Raw genomic sequence first — 23,779 nt, 5'->3', positions numbered from 1 at the left:
GAAATGCACTAGTGTCACGCTGACAACATGGCTCTAGGTGCCGTCAGTCAGTCGGCCCACCACTTTGATCCAGAATGAAATATCTCAAAACTATTGGATGCCATGAAATTTCATGCAGACATTCATGGTCCACAGAGGATAATTCCTACTGACTTTGGCGATCCCCTGACTTTTCCATGAGGTGGCAATTTTTGTATTTTACTGACATATATATATATACAACTGTTGGATGGATTGATGAGAAATTTGTTTAAAAAAAAAAAAATAATAGTAATGATACCGAGAGGATGAACTGTATTAACTTTGATCATCTGATATTTCATCTAGTGCCATCATCACCTTAAAGTGTCAACTGTCCCATTTTTTGCTTTATGACCAAACACAAACAAAACGAAACATGTTAGCATGTTGACATTAGCATTTAGCCCAAAGTAAAACTAGTACAGCCTCACTGAGCTGCTAGCATGGCTGCAGACTGTTTTTATTCTTTTATTCTTCAGCAATACAAAGCTTCCTTTACTTTTCAAAATTCCTCTCAACTTTTAGTTGTGTCTACAGATATAATCAACTTATAACAATTCTATTAATGACAGTCGGCATGGAAAGTGAGACTAATGTCATTATTTTTAAAAATGAGAAAATGAAAGCACCTGTCCATTGGTGTATTTGACGACTGTGGATATGATTTCTAACGTCTCACAGGAAAGTCAGTGCATAAACACTGAAATAACAGAGCCAAGCCTGAAAACTGGCTTTTCTCTTTGCATAGTTCATGGAGACCTGACAACCTGATCTCCCAAAAGTTTCCTGAAATGAGCACAAGAATATTTCCCCAGCACAATAGGGCAGACACAGACAGGTCCAGAGACAGAGCAGTGAGTGAGGAGATTTTGGCCTTCAGCTCTGACAGCTCAGCTTCAACTGCCATCTTGTTCAAACAAGCTCATGACTCTGAATGAAGCCGTATTTTTAGCCACATTTTTATTCTTTAAGCAATGACTCAATCCTTTGACTGTGAACCAAATCCTTAATGAGAGTTTTAGGAGTTTACACCTCACCTGGAAAGATCACAGAGCAGTATGCAGATCACCTACTCTGAACAATAATCCTGTTAAACATTTCAAGGGATTCATCTCTTTTTCCCATCACTGGCTACTGAATCTGTAGATCTTCAGAAGGAAAAACAAACCTTTTCAGCAACAACGCATACAAACAGAAAAAACAAGGACACATCAGTGTAACACAACATTTAGGGATCAAAAAATTAATGTTCCTGTTAGATCGGCTGTTTTTAGAGTGTATTATACACAGAATAAATTACACATGAGATCTGTAAGCTGCTTTTTGTCAGAGCCTCCGGATGATTTTCTGAACCACAGTGCATTTTATCTGTTTACCTGCCAAATTGTCTGCTTGTTCCAGGAAACCCTGCGTTAAACTTTCATTGTCTGTTCCCTGTTCTGCTTTGCTCTGTTTTAAACAGCGGTTTTAACAAAAGGCTTGTCAGTACGACAAAGCTCCTCTATGATCCAGTGAACAGTGAGCTCAGTGCTGCTGAGAGGGAGTCGTCACACAGCGGCGTGAGGGCGACTTAAACCACAAATGTGGGTCATCTATAACCAATCAGTTTAATCTCATCCAGTGAGAAATACGAGCTATCAGGAAATAACTGTTGAGGTTAATTCAGGCCCTGAAAATCAATTTGCTTAATCAACCTCTGACTATAAGTGATGGAGTTCCACCTGAACACTCCTCCATCTTTCTAAGGTCTTTTCTTATTGATTTATAACAGTGTTTTGTTTTGTTTTTACTTTAACTTTGATTGTTGCTTAATATTTAATATTACAGAGAAACACTTGAAATCAGGTGCTTCGTTACAGTAAACAATTGAAAATAAGTAAATAAAATAAGGTAAATATATTCACATCACAACAATAACTAGCTACTTAAATCAAGCTGGCATCATGTTAATGAATAAAATAGTGGATACAAGTTGATTTACAATTAAATTAATTTTTCACTTTTTTGTTTTACTACACTTTTTTGTTTCTTCCTTCTTTATATGGAAGTTGGGAACCACAAGTGAACTGCATATCCCATGTGGACTTGCATGAAAAAGCACAGGAGTCCTATGTTAAGTGATGAAGTCAGATGGTCCCTTTGTGAATCTTTTATCATTAAAGGTCCCATATTTTACACTTCTCCTGTGTTTTATATGAAGTTTTGATTCATAAGAAGATATATTTGTGGTTTTAAGAACCAAAAACCATCTCAAAGTAGTTTGACATCTCCTCTCTCAGGCCTCTCTCTGGAGAAACAACACGTTGGTGAGCCAATCAGAAGAGAGGAGATAATAAAGCAAATAAAGATATAGCATATTTCAGGTAAAGAGAAAAGAGAAACCAAATCCTGCAAAGGTTGGACAGTGGGTTCAGGTGGGCGGGGCTTGGGGCATGGCTGAGAGCGGTGACGGCTTTGGGGTGACATCACAAAGTTCCAGAAGTCCTGACGGCTGGTTTTAAGGCTCAGTTTCTGAATACAGGCTGTGTGCATTTCTCTGTGGACTGAGGCTTTGATACTTTCACAGTATTAATATAGAACCTAGACCTGCTTTATAATCAGACAACACATGGAAATCTGCCTTTATACAATATGGGACCTTTAAGTACTTTCACTGGACCAAAGTGTGCAGAGGCATCTTATTTGAATTTTTGATCTTCTCACTAACTGTATTATTTAATATGCATAAAAACGTGGAGTGGAAAACATGTAATTTCCAGTTAATGTGGTTGAAATGAGAAAGCGTGGCACTCTACTGGCAGGTCTGTACTCTGATTTCAATGAGGGATGATTGTGCATATTTTAAATAAATATTTTGTCCAAGATAAAGATAAAAACATGTGTTTAACGAGTCGGCACTGTCCAGAAATATCCAAAAAACAATAACTAAAGAGAAAAATGGAATAGAGTAAGCGTTTGTTCCATCTGTGTTATTGGATATCAGTGTGAGATTCGTGTGTGTGTGTATACTGCAGTTCAGTTGGCAAACATGAACAGTTACTGACAGTCACTTCCAGAGAAAATGTGCAGTTTGTATTTATAAACGGCACCTACTCAAAATCCTCCGAGCCTTCTCCATTTGTCCTCTGTGCCATTTGTATGACAGAGCGGTTGCTGTGACTTTGTAGTCTGTGCCAACAGATACGATACAATTACTAGAATTTGGCTCAGTGGGGCGATTGATAATGTGGAGAGAGCTCTGCAGGAGCCACATCACAGAGAAACAGATGGGCTGTATTCTTGCTCGCTCCTTTATCCTGACTCGTAATGTGAGAAAACATCGGCGTGTGTGTGAACGTTTGTGTTGTAGAGAGAATACAGAGGAACACAAAAAGTGCAGAATAGGATCAACTGTGACTTTAAGAATGTTTCGACATCACTTATTATCATTGGCTTATACGTCCTCTAGAAAACGTACAGTAAAGAAAACACCTCTCAGCCTCTGACATTTTACACTGACAGTTTTAAAGAGGGTTTGTTCTGTTGCACTGCATGTGTGGTGCTAATCTTTTTAAAGTTTTTATCCCCAGACATGTTTTAAACAATGTAAAATTCTCTGCTATGATTAATATTTTGTTTAACATGAAAAACTGGGGCTGTAAGCTCATCTACTCCTACTTCATCATTGAGAAATTCTGGATCAGGCCTTAAGCCCCGCCCACCCCCGCTGCTTACGTTAAGTTGACAGGTGAAAAAGCAGCATATCAAGATGGTTAGAGGAGGAAACATCGGAGAGACTCAGCCACGTGTTTGAGCCTCAGTCAGACCCAGACTGATGGATAACTAGCTATTTGTTCATGTTGTTTGTTAGCTTGTAACTGGCAGTGGCTGACACAGTGTTAGTGGTTGTGCTCACACTCTGTGCTGACAAGGTTTCAGGTTTATTTTTCCCGCTCCCTGATCCCAAAAGTTGACGGGATTGGTTCCTTAGTTATATGATGTATGAAACCCCGGCTGTCTGATTCCGATTTATGAGACTGCCATTGGTTCACTGCAGTTCCAAGGTGGAAACACTCAGCCATGGCGTTGACTGCTTATTTCGCCCATGAAATGTCGTGTATTATATATAAAACATCATATGGATGTTAACAAGGTTAAAAGCTTGATTTCCATCAGAGGGGGTCTTTAAACCTAGTGCTCAGAACAACAGGGTGATATTAGGTGTTATTAGAGTTCAACAGTGCTTTTTGATAACCCAGCAAATGTACAGTGAGCGTTAACTCATGATCATCCAGCACACGCTGTGAGGAGTGTCATGTTGTAAACCAAGCTAAAGGTTTAATGAGTTATACATTTTTCAAGTGGGTACTCCCATTCTCTTTTAATCTCCTCCTTCAACCTTTTTTTTTTATTTTACTTTCTCCTTTTTTCTCTCAGTTTTGAGTTGGCAGGACAACATGGACTATACTGTACAGTCCAGTCCATGCTGTCCTGCTGATGAGAATACTGTGAACTTACTGCAAACCACTGCATCTCTCCTACCCTCTGTTTGTTTGTTCCCTTAAGCACATGAGCATCCAGGCTATCTCTCTCTCTCTCTCTGCTCTCTCTCTCTATCTCCTGATTTTCTCCTCCCTGCCCTCTCTTGTCACTCAGGCTCTCTGCTGGACCACCGTGGGACCTCTCTCCATCTCCCAGCTGTCATAGCCTCAATCCAGATGTTTACTCCTCCAGGAGTCCCAGCCTCCTCATCCTCGTCTCTATCTCTCCCTCTGTGTTTGTTTCATTCTTCTAGATGTGTGATTGATGTGCTTGGTTTTGCCTCTCCATGTTTGTGCTCAGGTCCTATCTGTTTGGTTGTACCTGGATGATGCTTGATGTCCTCCCACATCCTATTCTTCATTAATATTTATCATCATTAGTGTTGTCATCCTTGTCAATACTGTAAATCTACTTATCCATACAACATGTATTGTATGTCTTTCTGTCCTGGAAGAGGAATGGAGGGTCTAAGGACAGATAGTGTCATAATGCTGTACACATTGTTAAGCCCCTTGAGGCATAGTTGTGATTTGTAATATTGGGCTGTATAAATTAAATTTGATTTGACTTTATTTGTAAAAAAAAAAAAAATAAATAAGGAAGCTAGATTGTTGGTTTAAATGAGCTTTATAAAATTATGTTAAGTGCAAATAAAGCAGTTAAGAACGAGACAAAAAAAAGTAAAAAGCCTTAAACAGCAATCGTGAGCAGGAGAGAGAAAAACAGAAACAGCAGAGTGGGCAAACTGGCATGTTTTTATGTGAAGAACAGCAGTTGTTATTTACTCCTCAATGGTCCCTGGCGATTTGGGAAAATGAGGAAGCCCAGGTGCCTGTCAACAGGCCAGACTTTGATCAATGAGCCTCTGGGTAGCAATCACACTTTTCTGTTGTCTGTGTGGTCCGCGGTTGGTGCATTTCGTATTTGAATCTCATGTTTATTAAAGCGGGAAACAAGGAACTGCCTTCTCTTTTTTTCCAGCGCAGCAGGGTTTTTCTACTGGTGTGGGCACACAGTCATATATCTAAAATAAGTAGAAATAAATGGCTTGCTTTGCCCTTAAAGTGCTTTCCAGCTGTGCAGCCAGAAATAGTGTAATGTAGAGTCCATTTCCACTTCACATGGCAGAAACACTGAGTTTCCACTGTACATGGACCTGCAGCCCGGTTGTACCTCAGAAGCACAAGGACTTGATATTTTATATAGGCTGTGCGAGGATCAGCAGGTTTTTATGGGGCGAAAATTAGTTTATAAATTGTTTATTTTACAAGGACAGATACAGTCACAAGGACAGTGGAAGCAAATTCCTGTTGCATTGTGCTTTAAATTATTTCGAGATAATGTCAGCTAGTTTAATATCTGTCCTTGGAGCAGGTAGATGTACAAACACTTGATGTTTGGTGCTCAGCAGTGTTTGTTGTTCTCTTTACCACAGATTCATTTACTGTTTATTCTTTACCAGCCATCCAGATTATTGCCATATATATATATCTACATATCTATGACAGTTTTGTAGCGTGGATGTTATCATGTGCTCGGCTTTATATTCTACCTTTTATGTTAAGTGCATAATATCCATATGTATAATACAGTGTACAGTACGTGTAGTGGCTCTAGACGCATGATCAAATAAATAAATACAGTATATATTTTGCAATATCTGCATAGTGTCGGCTTTGTTTTGTATCATTTACATTATTTTGTCTCACTTCAACACAACAAAACTAAGTCCACCCCTGTGCAATATCACTAAAATGTTAAATGATTCAAAACTGTATCATCTTACAATATTTCTATTATTTTTTACTTTAAGTGAAAGGTATTTGATCTTAAATGTAATTAAAAACTAAACGGTTGAAAGGACTGTATTGAAAATATGGGGCATAAATTAAAACCTCTGTGCAACAAAAGTGAGTACACCTGTGATCACTGCAACAAATTTCATTACTTGTGATTTCCAATTAAGGCTAATTGCATGAACAAGGTTATAAAAGAAGCTGTGAACACTGCAGCTTCTTCAGTTTAGGCCTGGGTTGTGTCTCATGCAACATGATTCACATCGTATGGAACTGCCTGTTCAAGCAAAAAACCAGATTGTCAGATTTTATAATGACGGCTGAGGGCACAAGAGCATCAGAGGTCTACTGAACATAAGCTGAAACAGGGTTGCAGGTGAGGAGGTACAGGAAGAACCATAAAACTAATAACAGAGGGCGCAGTGACGCCATGCACAATTTGCTATCTATGAAACCTTGCACTGAAAAGCAGATAGGTTAGTGCCACTGACCTGGCACAAACGTTATCTGTGAATAGTGATGTTCCAGTTTCAGTGTGAAGGACACTGCACGAGGTCAGTTACAGATGACGCTCACAAAACTGCAAGAATAAACTTTGCCAAAGCGCATGAGGAGAAGCCTGATGAATATATTGGCAGCACATCCTTTGGTCAGATGAAACCAAAATAAATTAGTTTGGATCAGATGGGGTCCAGCATATTTAGCGTGGACCTGGCCAGGACTACCACAGTGACTGCATAGTGCTGACTGTGAAACATGGAGGTGGGAGTGTGCTGATGTGGAGCTGCATGAATGCAAATTGTGTAGAGGAGATGACATTTATAGATGGCACTATGAATTCAGGTTTGTTTACCCAAATACTGCATAAAAAAACAACTCCTGGTCTCAAGGAGCTTGACAGGAGATGAATTTTCCAACGTGACAATGATCCCAAACACAAACACAAAAAAATCACATAAAAGTTTGTCAAGAAGAAAATAGTGAAACCCATGACTTTACCAATTATCTCCCCTGACTTGACTCCAATAGAAAACCACTGGAGTATTTTAAAATGGAAGGTAGAGCAACAATAGCCCTGAAGCAAAGAGTGGCTGAAAAGAATCAATGAAGAAAGGCCGCACATCTCTCCACAGATGTATGCAAGACTGATCAAATCTGTCATGAAAAATAAAAGCAGGCAAACAGAATATAGAAAAATAAAAAAATGGATTCTCACTAATGAAGGGTACACTGACATTTGCTGAGGTTGGTTCTTTAATATGGATCTTTCATTATAGTTTAATCAGTCAAACGTTTCTGTTTTTAAATTAATTGGTTTCATTCTTCTTGAGCTTTGCCTCAAAAAAAATAAATTAGTTTTAAATGAACAGGATGTGTAATTATCTAACATTTTAGTGATACTGACCAGAGGTGCTCTCAGTGTTATTGTATATTGTGTTTTTTTTAACACTTAAAGTAGCCACATGTCATTTGGTAAACTCAACAAGTCCTCCCACCTTAAGACAATATATACATTAGGCCACTTGTCCTTGCTCTCTGATACGACAACGAGCTCATGCTTTCCAGGTTTTTAGCAATTCTCATTCATGCAATTTACTGTATATAACAGGTGATTAGCAAAACATGTTAAGGCATTTAAGTTTTGCATGAATAAGGAAAATGTTTCAATCTGTTAGTTAGTTTGGGGGGGGGGGGGGGGGGGGGTGTAAGAGTCACGATAAAAGGAGAACAAAGTCCGACTGAAGGATAAAACTGGCTAACTTTTGATACAGCCATGCATGGGAACAGAAAGGGGGATAAGATATTACATATTAGAGTTAAATTTAATGTTTCCAACTTGTTCAACATCTTGATGCTTTTTATTGTATCCCTGCAGATTGGATTACCAACTACCTTTGATGGGAGCTCAGAAGTGCAGCTCTAGTATATTTTCCCATTCAGGGAGAGTATGTGGATACATCAGTGATAGATTTACCAGAAATGATCTGGGGAAGTGTCATGTCCCAGACATTCAATACTGGAGATGGTCTTCTATACATTACACCTTATGGCATTTCTGCTTCATTAGACCGCTTACAGTGAAAAGGCACGGAAAAAAAGGGCGAGAGGAAATGTAACAGAGCAACAAAAGGATCCAGATCAATTTCCAACCGATTACGGCAGAGCCTCCAGCACAGCCCAGACGTCACTATCTTTCAGATTTTATTCCATTCTATGCTTTTATCTTTTTCTATGAACTGGAGGTAAAATGAATCAAACTACATTTTTGTTTCAGTGGTTTTACATGCTTGCTGTGTTTGGACTTTCAACTGTCTTTAACATCAAAGGCCGGTCAGCGTCAGATACAATCAAAGATGCGTCTTCACTTTCTTTTTATTAGTTGACAGAATCCAAAGTTTGTTTGGAATCACTGAGTAGCATTACTCCATGTTTGCCTTGATTTAGATTTTTAAAACTGCTGCTACATCAAACACTTGATAACAGCAAGGTTTTCTTTATGCAGTATATAGTTTTTTTTTTTATAAGGAGACCTGAGCTTTTATTTTCATTTCAGTATCCTGACTGATGGGTTCAAATAATGTTGTAAACTTCACTTAACTTTTAACTTTGTCAGCTGTTTATGGGTTGTTAAAATTCATTATGTTACAATAATGTAACATTATTATTATTATTTATTGTCTAGATGGTTAAAATGAAATCTTTAAAGGTTTTTTCTTTTTTTTTTTCTTTTTATGGAAAGCGACACACACACATTCACACACCCAAACCTCGCCAAGTGTTTTCTTTGTCCCGATTAATTTTGTGCTTTTTCAGCAGGACTGCTTTATCATCAGAGGAAAATCACCTCTGTGCAAATTGAAAATACTTGGCCTTAATCCATCTACGTGTTTGGCGCTGTCTGAATTCAGTTAGACACGGTCCATGTGTGTACACTGTTGACATGTATGTTTGTTTGTTGGTTTGAGTGAAAGAGAAAAAAGGGGAAAGGATACATTTAATTTGCAGACTTCTAAATCTATCAAGCTAAATCTCCTTAATTATGACTTTACCGAACGCTTAATGAACCAACAACAATAGGTAAGTTTAACAGTTAAATACATCTGACAAATGTCCCCTCACCTTTCTGATTATCTTCATGTGTTTACATCACAGTAGGCATGACCTTTTTCCCTCGGCTTTAATTACATTAAACTGAACCAGGCAGATGTCAACAAAAGGGCACTGGGCCGGACTGACCTTTCTCCTCCTTTAGATTGCAGTGAGGGGGCCGAGGTGCAATATGGGGGCTTTTAGTGACTGGACAAAGTCTGCCCTGGAGTCATCCAAACTTTCACACATTCAAACGCACACATTTGCATGTGGATCTTAATTTCATTCATCTTTGCAACTTTTTTTTTTTTTTTAATCACTGCCTCTTCTTGCTGCAGTCACATGAACCAAAAACTGAAAAACAAAGGTTTTCAAGAGGTTTCCCACAAAGCAATGCTGTAACATTTACACAGACAAGCTTTCATTTTCTCTGAGAATGAAGGGCGAGGCAGTGACATCTTGGTGGTGTGATGATTATAGAAGCCTGGGAGTGATATAAGCCATCCATCATCGTCATACTAGCCAGATGAAAACCAGCATATAGACACAGACAGCGAAGGCAGTCAGCTGTAGGGTAAAGGAGCTGAGGCGTAAGCGCCAGTGTTGCGGAGAGTTATGAGGAAGCATCTCCTCCTGCTGAGAACTGACAATCAGAGACGTCTCTAGCTGCCCCGAGGATGTTTGTGACACTGTTTAGGATGCACAGTGTATCCTGCTAAATTATCACACAAAGAGGGCTAATACTCAGAACCAGCTTCTTCTTCAGCTCTTTTTGTGATTGGAAAAGTTTACTTAGAATAGGGATAAAGTGGTTTATAGGTGAACATTTGTGTCACATGTATGTCATATGTGATTTTCTGGCAATTATGATGTGCCTAACCCTAACCCAGAGTACGGGTTCACCTTGACCCTGGGAAAAGAGTCATCGAACCCTCTTCAATCCAAACTATTTACACAAAATGTTGGTTTTTAACAGAGTAATAACCTTAAAGATAATGGGATGAGAGATCACGTTCAAATCAACAGATCACATGATTAAAACAATAAGTTTACAGAGGTAAACAAATTCCTTCATGATGCTAGTCCTCTCAGCTATTACCACTGACTCAATCAAATTCAACTCAAGTCCACTTCAACACACAACAATGACACAAAGCTACGTGAGGGTAATACAGTGTGAGGGAATTTTCCATCTTTAGGTCTAGTGTCTTTTCATTAAGTCTCTTTTCTTTCATTTAGTCAGCATCTCCACACAGGTCTTACTCACAACTCACTAACTATTGAAAATAGCTCATTGTTTAGTGCAAGCATATAGCTGTGAAGACGCATCTGCTTATTCCCCATCAGCAGTGGCCATGGCAACCAAACACCCTCAGAAGACGGACAGAGTGGCAGGTGAAGGAGGTAAACAGCCATGTTGAGCAGCCGGTGCCTCAGGCTCTCATGGCCACTTGGTTACACAAGTTCTTTGATTGAAGGACACAAGTGCATAATGTTATGTAAAATGTGAGGTAATATGTAGGATTAGGTATATATATATAGATATACATAGTATATGTGTAGATGATGTGATTCAATGATAAACAGACCCATAGACTATTTCCATGTGAGTCTATTGGGATTTAAATACACCCTCCCAAGGTCTGCCTTCAGATTACACTGGTTAACTTTTGTTAACATTTGTGTTGCTCATCTCTCTTCTCCTTGACACACTAGGCTTCAATAAATGCTTCTGCTTAAGCCACCTGAGATCTCCCGAAAACTTCCTCCTTCAGCTCACAAGATTTCCATCACATGCAGATGCCAAAACATCTGTCTGTTGCCCCCTGTGTCACAAACAGGTGTATGATGTAGTATAACTGGTGCAACACCATATGTCTAAAGGTAAAATGCAATATAAATGAAAAAATTTCCATAGGGACAAGGATATTTACAGCAGCTCACATTCTCATGGACATACAGATCCATGATAACATCCATGGTAAAGAAGTAAATCCTCTCATTTCAGAGGCTGCAACCAATGAATGTTTCTTTTTTCTTGATAAATGTCATGAATGATTAATCAGCTCTAAATTTCATCTTCACAGCAAATCAAATTTCTTTTTCAGTTTTTTGCTGATGTTTCTCTTTTTTGTAATCGGTGTAAACCTAGGATTAGTGACGCATTCTTTTTTGGTCATGCAGTAAACTTAACAACTTTTGGAAAAGCATTTTCCATTGTTTTTCGGCGGCTTTTAATAAGCATTGGGAACCAGATCCACTGATAGCGATTCTAGGAGCAACTATCTCTTAATCTTCTACCAAATATGAAAAAATGGCTGTATTGTTTGGAGTGGTAACTGTGGAAGTGGAAGGTTTTTTTTTTTTTAGCTATTTTTGGCTTTATTTGGCAGGGACAGTGAGAGAGAGACAGTAAAGTTAGGGAAGAGAGAGAGATGACGACATATACCAAAGGGCCTTACTCGGATTTGGACCGAGCTTACATGGTATGCGCTCTACCAGGTGAGTCACCGGGGTGAATGTGGAAGCTGGACTCTGTACGCACATATGATTTGTGGTTGGGAGAAATGGCAAACACACTACACCTGGAGACACCTGGAGCTTTTACAATGAAGATAGATAAGATATGGGACCATGTACTGAAATTCTTTCAGGGTAAGAAATGTGTTGAGTCCAATGTAAAGCACCATGCTGTGTCTTCTGTTCTCTTTTTTCTCCCAAAAAGTACTGTAATATGCTCATGTCCTTTTTTTAAAGACACACTACCTCGCACTGTGCTGTGCTCATTTGTGGGGATTTAATTTGATTTTATTCTCCTTTTGTAAGTTTGTATTCTGACTATAGAGCAAATAAATATACATTTAAAAAATATTTTTTTTTGGCTTTTCAAATGGTCCAAGTTTTCGATATGATAAAATTATATCCAGTCATCCATGAGCCTGATGAGGAGTATTGTACCTTATTCTGAAAGTCCTTTTCTCAATGTGCCAAAAATTCTCAATCTGATCTGACCATTTTTTACTTTGAGGATGTTTGAATTCACAGGGTATGAAACCTACTTTGAGTTGTTTTTACTCGTGTTTGTTTTGGCAAGCCGACCGCTAACTTCCTTTGGGAGGGTAAAACTGATATGACCATGCAGGGATCCAACTGCACAGGATCACCCTGTTAGACACAATCTGATGTCCTTTTAAAAGGAGGACGCATCTAATCTGACAGCAGTGCAGCTTGCCTCCCTGCTGAGAGTTGAACCCTGGCCTCTGGAGGCTCATCATCTACAGTGTTGCCATTTGCCAGAGCAAAAATAGAAACACTGACAACATGGCATGAATAAATCAGCATTAACATCACTTTAATATTCACACATTTTCTAAAAATGTAGTTTTGAGTTTACACTACGGCAGGTTAACCAGGGTTATTTCTGCTCTCCACATTCCCCATTAACTATTTCAGTAACAAGGCAAAGAGACAGCTCCATGTCAAGACTGAAATTTCAGACAATTCCTTTATATCTTTTTATCTATTTTCAAATCTGTTTGGAAAGAAGTTAAACAGATTCCATTTGTTCAGCTTCAGATATATAACACACTTGTGCTTGCACCCAATTATTTATCATTTCTAGTTAAGATCCCATACTCAAATGTCATACATGTACATACAGTATATTGAATTTGTACATGTAAAATAAAAATATATATGTAAAATTTATAAATTATATATCAAAACTATTAGAAATTGGAACGATTTTATATATTCATATATATTTATGTATGTATGCTCATATTGCAGACATGTTACATAAATATGTATCCATCTCAAAGTCTATCAAAATATATTGATAATATATACAGTTGTTCTAAATTCATCACATACATATTTATAATATATGTACAGATACAAATTTTACTATGGGTATTTCATATATGTTATAAACTTCTATCAGTCGTGGTATAGGGACATGTATGTCATATTTCTGTATGGGATATAAAGGATCAGAACATTAAAAAATCACCATGCTTGCACCCAACAAAATCAGTAGTTCAGGCTGCCAACACCAACCTCAGAGAGGCAACAAACATTTCAGCGTGTATGCATAGTACAAATACAGTCTCCTGTGAGTGCACCACCTCAGCCTTCCTTACATATAGAATAGAGAAGTGCACTTCATTAATCTATGTTTTGACACCTGACATTCACTTGAACACCATCAATCCTCCTTAAAACGTTTTTCTTTTTTAGATTGTGACATATGATTAATGCTTCGTTTAAATGAAGAACCAGAGATCCACGGTGCACTGAGACATCATCTTGCAGCAGTAACTTACTGCATATTCAGATCAGTTTTACATTGTTTGTGTTTGTGTGATCAACAAAATTAATAAATAATATTAATTCACATAGTCACTGTTCATGTCATGTCACGCTCTCCAAGCAGCACATGAGTGCAACCTCTGGTAAAGGGATGAGTTCTGTATCTGTAGGGGGTTTATGTCTTTTTTGAAAAATTCAAAGGACCTGGTGTGAGACATCAATGGTCATTGATGTGGATTGTAGATGATAAATGTTTCATACTTGGTGTGAAACTGTGTTCAGATTGCCAGGTTTGACAATAACAGGCATTTCATTGAATATTTTCATTGGACCGTAAAGTTTTGATAATTTTTTTTTGTGTTGTGGATGCTTATATTTACATGTATTTAATATAAATTCTTGTGTATTTACAAAACACATTGAAGGGCATTGTTTGCAGGGCACATGTTTTAATGATCTTGCCTTGGGCGCTAACAATCTGAGATACACCAGTGACCGTGCTGCACATATCAACAGGGAGAGTTATAAAGAATAATTAGCTCCTTGGAGATGTGATATACAGATATGTTCCTGACCCATTTTAATGGCTATCTCAGCTCAGAATCTTAAATACTGATACTCATTTCTGAGTATCATTTTTCTGTATTAGAGTGTCTCACCTATTTCCTGACCACCCAAGTGTGTGCACACAAAGCAAACTGTGTATGTGAATGTGGGAGGTTTCTCAGGCCTCCCGCTCATTCTGTCGAGACAGCGTCTGGTATTTGGCCCTGCAGGTGAAGCCAGGTGACCACTGGAGCATCCATATCAACAAAAGCCTGGGTAGAACACATCGCACCAGACAGGACAATGTGCTTTATCAGGACTCAATCGTGAATATGCTCACTTGCACTGGACTGCCTTCTACTTACTCCAGTATTTCTAAATGATGAAATTCCAGTCTGAATACCTGGATACTAGGCACCCAACCAGAAAAAAGGGAGGGAGGAACTGGGGCTAAACAAACAAAAAAAAAGCTATTCAAGCCCTGGAAACTCAGGTTTGACAGTTTCCAAAACGCATTCCTGAAAATGCACATCACAGCACAGCACAAGATGCAGTATTAAATACTTCATACATATGAAATAAAGAAAAGAACTTGAGGGGAAAAGCAGAAACAGAAAAAGGCAAGAAAAGCCTGTGTCATATCAAGGTATATTAAAACCTTTTCTGCCTGCTGTCTTTCCTTTCCTTCTCTTTTTAATAATAGACGTCTTTCTAGTCGCTAACAACACTCCACATCGAGATGCTCTGCTGAGTGTGTGTGTCTGTGTGGGCCCTCTATAATAGGTGTCTGTGTAATTGGTTGGTTGATGGGCTGATCACTAACAGGCATGAGATGAGCAGCTCAGGGGAGGAGACATCCAACCTCACTCTCCTTCTGTTGCCATGTCACCATGACAAACAGGATGGATACTTTACAATCCAAAATTAAGATCAGTGTAAATTAGTCTTTAATTTTGTAACATGCCACTATAAATCAGATGCGTGAATTGCAAGTGAAACTGAAATACCGGCATATTGTTTTTGCTACTCTCCTTATTACAATAACAACAAAAGCAAAAGATTGTTTTAGAGGAGAGAGGACTTTAATATCTAGAGGACACTGAAATTATCTCTTTTTAAGGATTTACTTTGTGATTTTATCATACTGCCTAACAGCATCCCATTTCGTAAAATATCCTTCCAGCTCATTGTGATGTTTTGAAAATCAATCATTCATTTTCATTTCATTAATTCCTTCACCACCAACTGCCACCTCACAGGGAATAAGACCATTATTCTGAGACACTCAAATGCTATGACTCGCAGATTTTATTTCAGGGTTTGTATAAGTGCATTAGTCTTAGCTGTTTCACAAGCACATAGTTTGGTTTTCAGAACTGAATGCCATTTTAAAAGGGAGTATAGTCGCATCACGACATATCCACCAAACAGCATATGTTCTTTCTGATTTGTTCAAACTCCATAAAACAGCCATTTTTGACAGCCCATATGGTGAACAGGAAGAAGAATAGCAATTTGACAAAGAATAGCCTAAAGTCATAGGAAACACAGTGTGAGCAAAACAAAGAACGTGACATGTTGCAAAAACTCTCCCATTGTTGTCACGATGACGTGACAGATTCACTGAAAAACTCTTTTAAAGGAAACTTCACCACAGGTCAGAGATGCCTGTATACTAGGCAGAGTGAACAATAGATGTGAGGAGCAAATGATATCCAAGTATACAGGTTGTCTCACCACTTCTAATCTGATTCTATCAAATCATTGACAGGCCCAGTGCTGATACACCCTGATCCCAGAAAACTGCTTGGCATTTTTAACGTGTTGCATTAAATCAGCTCTGTTCCTCACCCTGTGCCCTAACCTCTTTGTAAGGACGGCAGGAGAACAGAATGATTTCCCTCTCAGGAACCAGTCAGACTAGTGCGGACTAGAGAGACCAATACATAAGAACTGATGAAGCCGCTTGGATAAGAGGCGAAACGTCTTCCACAGACAAATACAAGTCCAGTTGCTTTCGATTTAATTTGAGAGAGAGGTAACTATGACCTGGACGAATGAGAACATTCACAGACATACTCAGGAACCAGTGCTTTTGCAAAAGGAATAACTGTAGTAACTACAAGATGTTATGTTTTTTGAAAATAATAATTCTAATTCTAAACATTCTGTGTGCATGCTAGTACCAGAGCTTCTTACTAGGATTTTACAGGGTGACTGTTGTTAAGATTGTACCAGATGATTGTTAGTCCATTAGTAACTGCCGGCAATGAAATTTGGGGTACTTGCTCAGTGGTTGTTTGGTGTTTATTCACTAGTTGCTAAGCTAGGATGTTGCTGACCGTCTGTACATGTGGCTTTCAATGGAAAGTTTGAGCCTTAGCTGGCTCTGAGCTTTTGTCCAGTACATACAGATTTTTCTGCACTTGACTCGATGTATGTTGAACTGCATAAAGTTTGCGATGTTGCAGCCAAAATAATGTAATACAGCTGTTGAGAGAATAATGGTACACGGCTTCTTCTCATGCAATGATTCAACTGCTAGCAAACAAAAAAGAGCCTAAACCGCACAGGGGAAGCATTTAGCAGCAGTTATAAAAATTGCTGGTGAATAAAGTGGTTGACAATTTTGAATTCTTCTGAAAAAACACATCTTCTTTTCTAATTTTGCAACATTTATAACATGACATGAAGCCTGAGACAAATATTTTGATACTAACATACATATACTAGGCCTCAGAAAGGGAGGAATAACAGGCTGAGTATGAGAGAGAGTTATCATGTGCATTCCCCAGCAAGCTCACCAACAAAGAACAATTCTAATCTAAACTGTCGCAGATTTTATAAGGTCGATCAAAGTGAGACAGTGTGTGAGACAGCGAGTGGAAGATAGACTGAAGTGATACCTTAAGTCCTCCACACTCTGCTGCTGATCCCTGGTCCACTCCGGTGATGTAAATACCCAAAGCATATTCTGCTCCCCCCCGGATCATTAGACCAAGAGACCGGCCGTCGTCCAGAACCAAGTTGACCTGTTAAAGACAGACAGAGAAAGCAGGGGGTTAAATATCTGAAATAGTGTGAACCAGGCGCTCCTTAAATATCAGCATTTTAAAACGGTGTTTGCAGTCTCAATTGTGCTGCTTGACAGGCTGCCAGATTTTCCTGCGGTGTCGATCTGTTCACAGTGAAATGGAAATGTGAAACACAATGCACGGAGAAAATGACAGCCCTGCTCTGAGCCGGGATTTGTCGGCTGAAAATAAAGAATTTCAGGAGCTACTTAGATGTGGTTACTCAGAGCCAGTAATGAGGCGGCTGAATCCATTTTGACTGGAGGAATGACTGTCTGAATCGGTCAATTAGTTTGTTTACAAGGCTCATCTTAAATCTGAAGAATCTAATACCTTTATCTATGTTGACATTTGTGTTATAGCTGAAACCGTCATTTCAACATGATTAACAGAAACCTAAACAATATGGCAACATTCGAAAGAGAGCTCAAGGTTCAGAGTGAACACTGCATTATTTAACTGAGTGAAAGAAGTTGTAATGGCATCTATCTTTCCCTTCTCTAGAGGACAAACAGCTTTGGGATGAATGTTCAGAGGCTGAGATTCCAAGTGTGGCAAGCAACCACTAACACTTTATTTTCACAATTTATAAAACATATGTTTCAGTTCTTCTCACCTCAACAAGGACTCAGTGATGAGGAAGAAGTCATTTTTTGATCAGATTAAAGGGTGAAGAGATTATAACCAAACCCACATAGATTAATGACGAGGTCCACTCCCACTCTTCTGCCTTCTGCACAAATCATACACAACTTTCACAAAGTAAAATATGACTCATTTCACAGTAAAGTGGACCCGACACATCCCTCTGAGAATCCCTCTAACAAGGAACCGGAGCAGCATTTGACATACAGAGGGGGAAATGACCTTGACTAAAAGCATCAATAAAGAATAAAGACTTTTAGGGTCCGCGAGACGTGTTATTGCTCAACATAAAGTCAGCCTGCAGTTACTTCTCTCTAAAGGGGAACCTGAACATTTCTAACAGCTGCTGAAATCCAGCCTCATATCCACAAATCCACAAGCCATCATTCTTAGCTGGAACTGTGTCTTCATGCAACTTGTATATAGAGTTTTTGCCTGATTTGCTGTGATCAAGCCAGTTTTGCCAAATGTAAAATCTTCAGATAATGACAGATGACTGCTCCACATATGTACAGTGGAGCAGCTGTAGATACAGTATGAACCTCCCCTCCATGACTTAATGGAAGACTTGGGTCTTATATGTCTGTTCTGGAGGCTACAGTTTGATGAAGGGTTCATTTGTCTGAAAAACAGCTATCAGTATTTTAACCCACTGGCAGGTATAATCTGCTCATCTTTGTTTGGTGCCTCTGGGTCATATCATCAACGGTGTCCCTTTACTCTGCAGCTATTTGCTTTGGTCACGGAGCCTTTAGCTCCCTATTCCAGTAATCTATTAATGTCAGAGCCCTCATTGTTCATGACACATGCTGGTGATTCCCAAATCTACTTACTTTACTTACTTACGCCATCATATTTTAAGATTTTCCAATGCTTTATCTTGGAGGCCTAAAGCATACTGTGGTTCTCAAAGACATGAACAGGTTGTCAAAAGGAAGTTATTACACAGGGCTCATTTAATAAAACGGCTCCACTGTCTTTCACTAATGGCAACTTGTATGAACTCAACAATTCAAAAAATATGTACATTTGGAAAGCAAAGAGACCACATTAAAGTTTGCATTGTCCACTGGGAGAGGTTCAGCAGTGTGCCAAAATTGAAATTGTACTTTTCCTCCATCACAATGAGGCCCTTCATTACTCGGTTTGATCTAATGCAGCGGTCTCTTGCCAAAATTGAAAAGGGGCATCAGTTGCACCCTGGCAGCTACAAGATGACACATGCAAATATCTCTATGAAATAATGTCTGTTTTTTATTTTCCTGCTGCTGCAGGATTGGCATCTGGCGCAGAAATCTAACTTTCATTTGGTGCATATGGTGCTGCGGTCCTTTAATAACTGTCTGCTTACTGGAGGTGAGCCAGTATTCAGTGGGAATATCGAGGCATTCGTGTTCTCTTTGACATTTATGCACGACATGGAGAATACTTTTAATTACCAGACTCATCCTTCTTTTATTGGCAGAAACAAAGCAGCTCTTAAGGCTCATAGTGTTCCCTGGCATCAGCTGTTATCATGGAATCAATTCAATATAACATGATCTTTCTCTCTAAGAGGAGTCTCAGAGTCTGTTTTGTAAGCAACTGAATCTGAGGCAGAATTCATTGGGACTTTGTTTGGGATTGCACTTAACCACAGACAAGATTCTTCAATTATATTGTGCATGTTATAAAGACTGAAATCAGCACTGCGTGTGTGAACAGCTAATGACATGATAGCCAGGAGCAACACCTGTAACTACAATGATAGTCACTGCATGCCGAAGAGGCGACTGTGGTAGCTTTGGACAGTGTTTCTAGGAATCAAAGCACCAAAGGCATAAATTTCATGTCAGCCTCTTACTACCTGACATGACAGGACTTTGAATACTTTTGTTACTGATGTGAAGCACCTCATGGGACGGGTTCTACACATTCACAAACGAATGCCAGTGAGCAGACTGCCAATTCTCCAAAGGCTGCTCTGTCATTGTCAGGCCAGTTTGACACATGCCAGCCAACATCAGCTGCAGTATAGGGAAGCAATAGCAGCAGCAGTTTTGACCTTCATGTTGCTGTGTATCAAAGACACTGAAAACCTGAAAACGACACGTAGTTTCCTTTCATATGCAGACACACATCAGACAAGACTAGCTTTACCTCTTTTTATTCCGAATGACACATTTATTCAAGGAACCTAAATATCAGAAATGGATATTAATTTCTTTTTGAATAGGAGTAAAGAAGCTACAATAGACAAACTATCTGCAGGATTAATATTTTTGAAACATTATCTGCATGGCATTAACTATAGCCTGTATTAACGTAGCTGAAGCACTCAAGATTAATGTGAAGCTTTCAGCTGCTGAAAAATTGAAAGTTCTAGTGTAATAAATCTTTTAAACAGCTCTGACAGCTCCTTCCCTGAGAGTCCTGAGGTGCTGAGAGGGTGGAGTTCTGCAGGAGTTAAGGTCCAATTACTGTTATGTTTGTTTCTGATCTATTTATTTTGTCTATTAGTGCTACTACTATTTTAATTTACTCCTAATTTACTCCTTACTTCTTTACTTCTGTTTTTTTCTCCTGGGGAAATGAAGAGTGTCTGCCATTGTGCAACCAAAACTGAAAGAAAATAGAGCTTTTGTTTTCCCAGATAGCTGTCCATGGTGTTCCTCAGGCAGCAGAAATGGCGGTTGGTGGAACCCAGAGTAACTGTGGAAACTCTACTTGGCAGAGAAACATCAACACAGCACACTGTAATGCTCACCCTGAACAACAGGCACATAGGGCCAGTAAAGAGACTGGCTTGGCCGTTAAAAACTTTATGGATTTTTTACAGTCCACTGATGTGACAGCCAACCTGGGTAGTCTCAATGGTCAGTCCAGGAGAGCTCCAGGATCTGAGAGGGTACAAAACTGACATTCAGTTAGCATTACTTCTACTAGACCAGTAACCTGCCTATTCATTAATACAGCCGGCAGTTTGCCTTTATCATAGCACTGAGGTCGGGGTTTCTAGTTCAATTTGGGATTATGGTTGTTTGTTGGTTCGGACAGTAGCCAGCCTGACAGCAGTGTGATACAGCAGTATGTGTGTGTGTGTGTGTGTGTGTGTGTGTGTCTCAAATAAAGAGGAAATGGTTTTGTTGGATAGTTTGTGGGAAAACGCAAGTTTACACAACAACCAGTGTTTTTCCAGAATAAAAATGACCATGTCAGATGAGGATATGGTGGCCCTGAGAGCTCAATTCACTGCAGAAAACATCTTCATCAATTTGACAAAAAATGCGCTGCAAATACTTGTTGTTTAATGCTTTTAACTTTAAAGACCATGATGCCTGTTACAGTATTAACATTTAGTCTGTGCCTTTAGAGGAAGTTGGGCATCATTTCTTAGAATAATTGTTATTTGTGATGTATTGATGAAACACTTTTAGACCCTGTTGCTTACTTTATTGCTGCTTAATTTAGCTTGCCGTTTTTATATTCATGAATATTTCATTTGCAAGTGATTTGATGGTAGTAACAGCAATGTTAAAAGTGCCTAATGGGTACAAACGAGGGAGTACAAGGGAGTGCAAATGTTTTGAATGAATTTATGTCATGGCCACCTATAAAGGAATTTCAATTATGAATCATCTTACACAATTCTCTGGACATGTTATTCAACTTTTGAATATTTTACTTCTCCCCTGATAATATTATTCTTTTGAAGATAAAAAAAAGTAGGCATTGAAAACACTGATCCTTTGTTTTGCTTTCCACGTAAAGTCTCACCTTCTTCTCATCTCCCTCCTGCAGTAGCTGCATGTTGCTGCGCCGCTGGCTGTCACTTCTCCTCAGGGTCGCGCTGCGATGCTCAGGCAGGTCGGGAGGAGGGGATACACTCCGACCCTGAGGGTCGACCCAGGTATAAACATGGTTGGTGACATAGCCGCCAGGAATTCGCCCGACTGAACGCACAGAGAGACAAAGCTTTTTACTGCCCTTCAGCACCTGAGGAGCGGAGAGGAGAGGAGAGGAGAGGAGAGGAGAGGAGAGGAGAGAAAATTTGTATTTCCCAGAACAGCATACATGAGTTCAGGTTTAAAGAGCAAAGAGTACACATGAATCCACAATTCAATCAATTGAATTTGATTTTATAAGACCATAACATACTCCCCCATACATACATGTATGGGCACAAACACAGAGGTTAAAGCAATGAATATTAAAGACACACAACACTAAAACAAGCTGAGAGGGATATTTGGCAGAAAATTAAAGATTACAGAGAAGCAACCAATTTTTCAGTGCTTCTCCATCACTCCCCAAAAAAACCCAAATGACCTATCACTCTCTCACACACACACACACACACACACACACACACACACACACACACATTTTGAACACATTTCTAGTGAAAATTGCTGTTGGCTTTGCTTCATTGCCTTCTGATCGCTGGGTATATGTGCAATCCCTCTGCAGATCAATGTATTCCCGGAGGTCTGGAGAAATCAAACTGAATGGAGTTGATCAAACAATCCTTGTGCACCAACAACACAGACAGGACCTCTGCTTTCATCTCTGAAAATGATCAGTTGCAATGTTGCTGATTTTAAAAGTGACATTACTAAAAGACTCATTTCATAGGTCTTAAAGTTTCAGTTTATGAGTTTGAAAAGAACAGGAAGGTCTCAGTACTGAAAGGTTTCATATCATTGTGTGTTAAAGACTATAGGCTATCAAATGCATCAAAGATCATAGTTATAACTGGGTGAGTAGTAGGGCTGAAAAATTAATCGAAATATGAGCATACATATATATATATACCCCCCAGCCCATGAATCATATTCTCCAGACGTAAGGGAACAGGCTTTGTTGGTACACGACCCAACATACCCTGGCTGGGTGAAAAACCTTCATTTCTGAAGCAATGAAGGTTTACTTCAGGATTTCATCATCATACATGCTGTAGTACTGCAGTGATGACACGTCAGACATCACAGCCTGATTAAACAAAGGGGACTACATCATCTGCAAATAGGTGAGACGTTAGCTGACCATCACCAAAATCAGGACTCTTTAGAGCTCAGGGCTGTTTGGTAAACTGTATATGAGTGACAATCAAACAAGAGGGGAGACTATGTCCACCGTTAGCAGATTACTGCTGTGTCAAATCAAATCTAAAATGTGTGTTTTTTGATTGTAAGTGACACACTATACTAGCTGGAACAAAAAGCAATTTATCCTAAATAGAAATGTTCTCTGTCTCTCTCCATCAGGATCTATATTCTTTCTTTTGTTTTGAGTTGTGCGAGATGAATCAGTGTTACCATTGAGACTAACTTTAACTTGTCTCTGCCCTGTTGCAAATGCATTGTTCAGCTGTTTGTGTCTGCTGTGTAATGTCCCCTATGTGATGTTGTTTCATCCACCTACATTTATATCAAAGCCCCCATTCCTTATCTTTTTAAAGAGCATAATGCCCATTCCAATCTGTAATCTGTTATTACTTTTATGCTTATGTTTTTTTTTAGCATTTTTATTTATTCAATAAAGAAAGTGCCAAAAATGCTGACTCTTCTGAGTGAGGCTGGTGAAAAACCTTCCCAAAGTAGCTGTGTGTGTAAAATCAAAGTAAGCACAGCAACTAAATTCAGTATCCCTCCATTCTCTCCTTCAGTGAACCACAAATAAAGATAACCCATCAGTCTTCTGTCCTGTGGATTTCAGAGAAGGCACATCTCCATGAGAACAAAGACCCAGCTGAATCAATTACACAATCCTGATCATGATTTCAACTGTGACGAA

At 39.1% G+C, this 23,779-nt stretch overlaps 1 protein-coding gene across 1 annotated transcript in view; it reads right to left on the bottom strand.

The window, feature by feature from the left end:
• Positions 1-23,779, bottom strand: part of whrn (whirlin) — a 139,402-nt gene that overhangs the window by 49,778 nt on the left and 65,845 nt on the right. Inside the window, exons 2-3 of the mRNA XM_022744586.1 lie at positions 21,761-21,979; positions 17,192-17,317 (exon numbers count right to left, since the gene is read on the bottom strand). Coding sequence (XP_022600307.1) covers positions 17,192-17,317; positions 21,761-21,979 — 345 coding nt within the window. The remainder of the gene's footprint in view (positions 1-17,191; positions 17,318-21,760; positions 21,980-23,779) is intronic.

This window comes from Seriola dumerili, unplaced genomic scaffold (genome assembly GCF_002260705.1).
Source record: "Seriola dumerili isolate Sdu_G_001 unplaced genomic scaffold, Sdu_1.0 BDQW01000081.1, whole genome shotgun sequence".
Lineage (NCBI taxonomy): Eukaryota > Metazoa > Chordata > Actinopteri > Carangiformes > Carangidae > Seriola > Seriola dumerili.
Note: the sequence above shows the minus strand (reverse complement) of the source record. Positions and strands in the feature narration are given on the sequence as shown.